Source organism: Salvelinus sp. IW2-2015, linkage group LG5, assembly GCF_002910315.2.
Source record: "Salvelinus sp. IW2-2015 linkage group LG5, ASM291031v2, whole genome shotgun sequence".
NCBI classification, from domain to species: Eukaryota; Metazoa; Chordata; class Actinopteri; order Salmoniformes; family Salmonidae; genus Salvelinus; species Salvelinus sp. IW2-2015.
Genome location: NC_036844.1, coordinates 29,553,912 through 29,560,465, shown reverse-complemented (window position 1 = coordinate 29,560,465; position 6,554 = coordinate 29,553,912). Strand labels below are relative to the sequence as shown.

General features: G+C 45.0%; 1 protein-coding gene across 1 annotated transcript in view; it reads right to left on the bottom strand.

The window, feature by feature from the left end:
* Positions 1-5,639, bottom strand: part of ephb4a (eph receptor B4a) — a 43,025-nt gene extending 37,386 nt beyond the window's left edge. Inside the window, exons 1-4 of the mRNA XM_070443486.1 lie at positions 5,599-5,639; positions 5,365-5,458; positions 1,129-1,410; positions 488-878 (exon numbers count right to left, since the gene is read on the bottom strand). Of these exons, the coding sequence (XP_070299587.1) occupies positions 488-878; positions 1,129-1,410; positions 5,365-5,458; positions 5,599-5,639 (808 nt within the window). The remainder of the gene's footprint in view (positions 1-487; positions 879-1,128; positions 1,411-5,364; positions 5,459-5,598) is intronic.
* Positions 5,640-6,554: the final 915 nt, after the last annotated feature.

Below are 6,554 nucleotides of genomic sequence, written 5' to 3'. Positions count from 1 at the left end.
TTAATGACTGATTCACTGGGTCTGACTGACAAACAGTCCTACAATGTCCTAAACGCCACCCTCAGCCGCCCAGCCCTGTGACACTGCCCTCACCTCTGACCTCTGCTCTGCGCCCCCTGACCTCCCTCAGTCCCCTCAATATCCCAGGCCCTACCCCATCACTCTCACTGGTATAATACTGCTTATGTAAGCCTCTTCTCTTCTGTCCCCCGCTCGCCCACCCCCCCGTCCTCTCCCCACCCGCCACCTCCATTGTTTCATTGTTTAAGCCTCAGCTCTCTCTGTATGAGTAAGAGAGAAAGAGAGAGAGAGAGAGAGAGAGAGAGAGAGAGAGAGAGAGAGAGAGAGAGAGAGAGAGGGTGAGAGTGAGTGAGTGAGTGAGTGTGAGAGAGAGTGAGTGAGTGAGTCAAAGGACAGAGAGAATAGCTTCCCATCTAAACAGATGAGACAGCATATTATCCTCTCTTGTCTTCCAACCCCCCCTTACCTGAGCAGCGGGTGTGTCCGTCGGCGGGCTCGTACCCGGGCAGACAGCCACAGGAGGTAGTGGGCTGGCCCACCCATTGGCCGTCCTCTCCACAAAAGAGTTTAGGTGTGCGTGTCCGGGGCCCCTGCTGGGCAGCGTTGTCCACACACACCCCCTGGGCCTCCTGTACGAGGGTGCGGGGTACGGTCTCAGGGAAGGAGGACAGGGAGCTGGCCAGTGCGGGACACTTCTTAAAGAACACCCTGGCAGACAGCAGGGCCATGCAGGCTCCCTGGGCCTGGAAGGCCAGGTAGAAACCCCTCTTAGACAGAGGCCCCAGCCGCAGGGTCTTCACATTGAACTTACGCTCCCCGCCCTTCCTCAGCAGGAAGTCTGCAGCCACTGTGTCCACCTACAGGATGACAGGAGGGAGAGGCAGACGGTCAGCACAAACACAGGAAGTAATATCTCGACATAGAATTCAACATCCCAAAAGTCTACTTGAAGAGCTCCCATTCCAGTGGGTTTGTGTGTGTTCAGTGTAGCTGTGTATGTCAGCATGTGTACAGCTGTTCACCGTGATGCAGGGGTTCTCTCCATCGAGGAGGGTTTTGTTGTTGACTGTTGATGTGTGTGTGTGTGTGTGTACAGTAGCTGTGTACCTTAGTATAGGGGTTCTCCATCCAGGATGGGTGAGTGGGTGTAGCCTCGTCAGAGTCGGCCTGGTAGTAGAAGAGGTTGAAGGTCTCTTTGCAGCTGCGGTGGTGTGTGACTCTGGACGAACACTCGATCATGGTGAAGCGCAGCTCCACGTACACCTGGGACGCTCCCCGCCGCTGGATCAGCCCGCTGCGCAGCCAATGGCTGGAGGCGCCATCCATCTGGCAGATCTGATAGGTCCTCACGCTGTTGTTCTCCTCGTCCAGACCACTCACCTCCTCCCACTGAGACAGAGGGTGGGAAGTGAGGAGAAGAGATGGTTAGATAGCAATACCATCAATGAAACATCATTATTAGAGACACATACAGTTGTAGTCGGAAGTTTACATACACTTAGGTTGGAGTCATTAAAACTGGTTTTTCAACCACTCCACAAATTTCTTGTTAACAAACTATAGTTTTGGCAAGTCGGTTAGGACATCTACTTTGTGCATGACACAAGTAATTTTTCCAACAATTGTTTACAGACAGATTATTTCACTTATAATTCACTGTATCACAATTCCAGTGGGGTCAGAAGTTTACATACACTAAGTTGACTGTGTCTTTAAACAGCTTGGAAAATTCCAGAAAATAATGTCATGGCTTTAGAAGCTTCTGATAGGCTAATTGACATAATTTGAGTCAATTGGAGGTAGAGGTCGACCGATTAATCGGAATGGCCGATTAATTAGGGCCCGATTTCAAGTTGTCATACATTTTTGGACACCGATCATGGCAGATTACATTGCACTCCACGAGGAGACTGCGTGGCAGGCTGACTACATGTTATGCGAGCGCAGCAAGGAGCCACGGTAAGGTGCTAGCTAGCATTAAACGTATCTTACAAAAAACAATCAATCTTAACATAATCACTAGTAACTACACATGGTTGATGATATTATAGTTTATCTAGCTTGTCCTGCGTTGCATATAATTGATGCGGTGCCTGTTAATTTATCATTGAATCATAGCCTACTTCGCCAAAAGGGTGATGATTTAACAAGCGCATTCGCGAAAAAAGCCCTGTCTTGCACCAATGTGTACCTAACCATAAACATCAACACCTTTCTTAAAATCAATACACAAGTATATATTTTTAAACCTGCATATTTAGGCAATATTGCCTGCTAACATGAATTTCTTTTAACTCGTGAAATTGTGTTACTTCTCTTGTGTTCTGTTGCAACAGAGTCAGGGTATATGCAGCAGTTTCAGTCTGGCTCGTTGCGAACTGTGTGAAGACTATTTCTTCCTAACAAAGACAGCCAACTTCGCCAAACGGAGGATGATTTAACAAAAGCGCATTTGCAAAAAAAGCACAATCGTTGCACGAATGTACCTAACCATAAACATCAATGCCTTTCTTAAAATCAATACACAGAAGTATATATTTTTAAACCTGCATATTTAGTTAAAAGAAATTCAGGTTAGCAGGCAATACTAGGGAAATTGTGTCACTTCTCTTGCGTTCATTGCACGCAGAGTCAGGGTATATGCAATAGTTTGGGCCGCCTGGCTCGTTGCGAACTAATTTGCAAGAATGTTACGTAATTATGACATAACATTGAAGGTTGTGCAATGTAACAGGAATATTTAGCAGGAATATGGTTCRGTATTTCACTGAAAGAATAAACGTTTTATTTTCGAAATGATAGTTTCCGGATTTGACCATATTAATGACCTAAGGCTCATATTTCTGTGTGTTATTATGTTATAATTAAGTCTATGATTTGATATTTGATAGAGCAGTCTGACTGTGCGATGGTAGGCAGCAGCAGGCTCGTAAGCATTCATTCAAACAGCACTTTCGTGCGTCTGCCAGCAGCTCTTCGCAATGCTTCAAGCATTGCGCTGTTTATGACTTCAAGCCTATCAACTCCCGAGATTAGGCTGGTGTAACCGATGTGAAATGGCTAGCTAGTTAGCGGGGTGCGCACTAATAGCGTTTCAAATGTCACTCGCTCTGAGACTTGGAGTAGTTGTTCCCCTTGCACTAAAAGGGGCGTGACTTTTGTGGAGCGATGGGTAACGATGCTTCGAGGGTGGCTGTTGTCGATGTGTTCCTGGTTTGAGCCCAGGTAGGGGCGAGAAGAGGGACAGAAGCTATACTGTTACACTGGCAATACTAAAATGCCTATAAGAACATCCAATAGTCAAAGGTATATGAAATACAAATGGTATAGAGAGAAATAGTCCTATAATTCCTATAATAACTACAAGCTAAAACTTCTTACCTGGGAATATTGAAGACTCATGTTAAAAGGAACAACCAGCTTTCATATGTTCTCATGTTCTGAGCAAGGAACTTAAACGTTAGCTTTTTTACATGGCACATATTGCACTTTTACTTTCTTCTCCAACACTTTTCTTTTGCATTATTTAAACCAAATTGAACATGTTTCATTATTTATTTGAGGCTAAATTGATTTTGATTGATGTATTATATTAAGTTAAAATAAAAGTGTCCATTCAGTATTGTTGTAATTGTCATTATTACAAATAAATAAATAAATACATTTWAAAAAATCAGCATCGGCTTTTTTTGGTCCTCCAATAATCGGTATCGGCGTTGAAAAATCATAATCGGTCGACCTCTAACCTGRACAAACAATAGTACGCAAGTATAAACACCATGGMACCACGCAGCCGTCATACCACTCAGGAAGGAGACGCGTTCTGTCTCCTAGAGATGAACGTACTTTGGTGRGAAAAGTGCAAATCAATACCAGAACAACAGCAAAGGACCTTATGAAGATGCTGGAGGAAACAGGTACAAAAAGTATCTATATCCACAGTAAAACGAGTCCTATATCGACATAACCTGAAAGGCCGCTCAGCAAGGAAGAAGCCACTGCTCCAAAACTGCCATAAAAAAGCCAGACTACGGTTTTCAACTGCACATGGGGACAAAGTTAGTACTTTTTTGGAGAAATGTCCTCTGGTCTGATGAAGGCAAAAATAGAACTGTTTGGCCATAATGTGGAGGTGCTTTGCTGCAGGAGGGACTGGTGCACTTCACAAAATAGATGGCATCATGAGGGAGGAAAATTAGGTGTGGAAGGCTACCCGAAACGTTTGACCCAAGTTAAACAATTTAAAGGCAATGCTACAAATACTAATTGAGTGTATGTAAACTTCTGACTCACTGGGAATGTGATGAAATAAATAAAAGCGGAAATAAATCATTCCCTCTTCTATTATTCTGACATTTCACATTCTTAAATAAAGTGGTGATCCTGACCTAAGACAGGGAATTTTATACTATCATTAAATGTCAGGAATTGTGAAAGATGATTTTAAATGTATTTGGCTAAGGTGTATGTAAATTCCGACTTCAACTGTATTTCCCTCAGACTACACAGGAACCACAAAGAATTCGAAAAACAAATCCAATTTTATAAACTCCCATATCTAGCAGCAAGATTTGTGACCTGTTGCCACAAGAAAAAGGGCAAAACAGTGAAGAAAAAATACCATTGTAAATCCAATCTAATTATTTATGCTTATTATTTTCCTTTTGTACTTTAACTATTTGCACATCATTACAATACTGTTATAGACATAATATGACGGTGAAATGTCTTTTATCATTTTGGAACTTTTGTGGGTTATTGGTATTTTTTTTACTCTTGGTTGCTTCTGTTTTTTCTTTGTATCATAATAGTTAGGTGTTCATTTCTATCAACTTTAATTTCAACCTTTGTTTTATTATCTATTCACTTGCTGGGTGTAAACTCTCTCCTGTGTGTGTATGCGTTTCCCATGCCAAAATAAAGACCCCTTATTTAAAATTGAAATTTGAATTCGAGAGAGGGTGGAAGAGAGGAGAGAAGCGAAGCGGAATGAGACGATGAGGACAGGCGGGGATAGGACTGACCTGAGAAGACACTGGGACGGGAGGGAGCCGATATCACGACAGATACGAAGGGAGATGAGAGACAGGAGCCACGATGGAGTGAAGGAGGTGATAGAGAGAAGTCGGGCCGGATTTCGAGATGCGAGAGAGAGAGGGAGTGGGAATTAGCGGGGGCGAGACGGAGAGAGACGAAGGATGCGGAGGCGAGCGGAGTAGAAGAAACGGAGAGAGGAGAGAGAGAATTCTCAAACTTGTTTCTTCTTGGATCCCTGCCGAAGTAGGGTGTAAATCCGGGGAGGGCTGTCCATGAGGGAGGGTGGTGGTGTGGGATAGCCCCTACGCTTTCCGTGCGTCGTTTCAAACTCAACCTACTACGGAATTTGACACTTCTCGACTCAGTTTCCCTGGGCCGGTTGCCCGGAGCATCAGAGGAGCTGAGGGACGCAATTCGAGGAACAACCCCAGAAACTTTTTTTTTCCAACTTGAGGGAATATTCTCCCAGAGAGGAAACTTAGAATGAGACGAGAATCCAATGAGATGGATCCCATTTGGAGCGGGTTTCAATATACACACCTGAGGATGATCACATGGGAACAGATGTTAGACTGGTCCATCTGAGATCTGACCCCCGTTCTCTTTTGTCCTTATAGGTCATCAGGACCTCTGTAAGACAGACAGTACAACATGCCTAAGGACACACACACTCACAGTCTATATTTCTAGACCCCAGAGCATTTTAATACAGATATACAACTGTCACAGTGCTCCCCGTGTTTCAGTGGTTGACGGCAGTATTTTAGAACTGTCTTCATTATAAATTCAAGTTTTAGGCTCTAGCATACCCACTGCATTCAATGTGTAACACGAGGGGGGGTGGGGGTGCACGGGGGAAGGGGAGAAGAGAAGAGGGAGGAGAGAGAGGGAGGGAGGGTGTGATGAATAGAGGATAGAGGCGGAGAGGTCAGATGTAAGAGCTGAAGGGGAGGGGGAGCATGTTTAGAGGTGAAGATGAGAGAAGGAGAAAAGACAGAGTTCTGTGCCAAATAGACAGCTAGGTTCTTTTCCACTCGCGCTCCTCCCTCCCTCCCTCCCTCCCGCCCTCCCTCCCTCCCTCCCTCCCTCCCTCCCTCCCGCCCTCCCTCCCTCCCGTCCCGTGCCCTCTCTAGACGCTCCTCCCATTTTTGGAGGGTCAGTGTTCAGTATTCGGAACAGGTCGTGGCTTTAAGCTCCCCTTGTTTCTATCTAGATTAAAAATAACGGGGAGGAGAAGACGCTAGGATCTGGGGTGGGAGAAGAACTCTCTGTCGCTCAGGGAGAAGGGGAGAGAAGAGGGAGGCGGTGACGATAGAGGACTAGCGTGTGGAGGGAGGGAACAAGAGGGGTGGTCGAGTATGATTACCAAAATTCACATAGAGCACAACAACAAAAGCAGATGCGACAACACAGGAGCAACACGTACAAGCTTCAGCTCTTCAATGTGTGATTGCAACAGGGGTGACGACAGCACAGGAAACACGATATGTGAGATT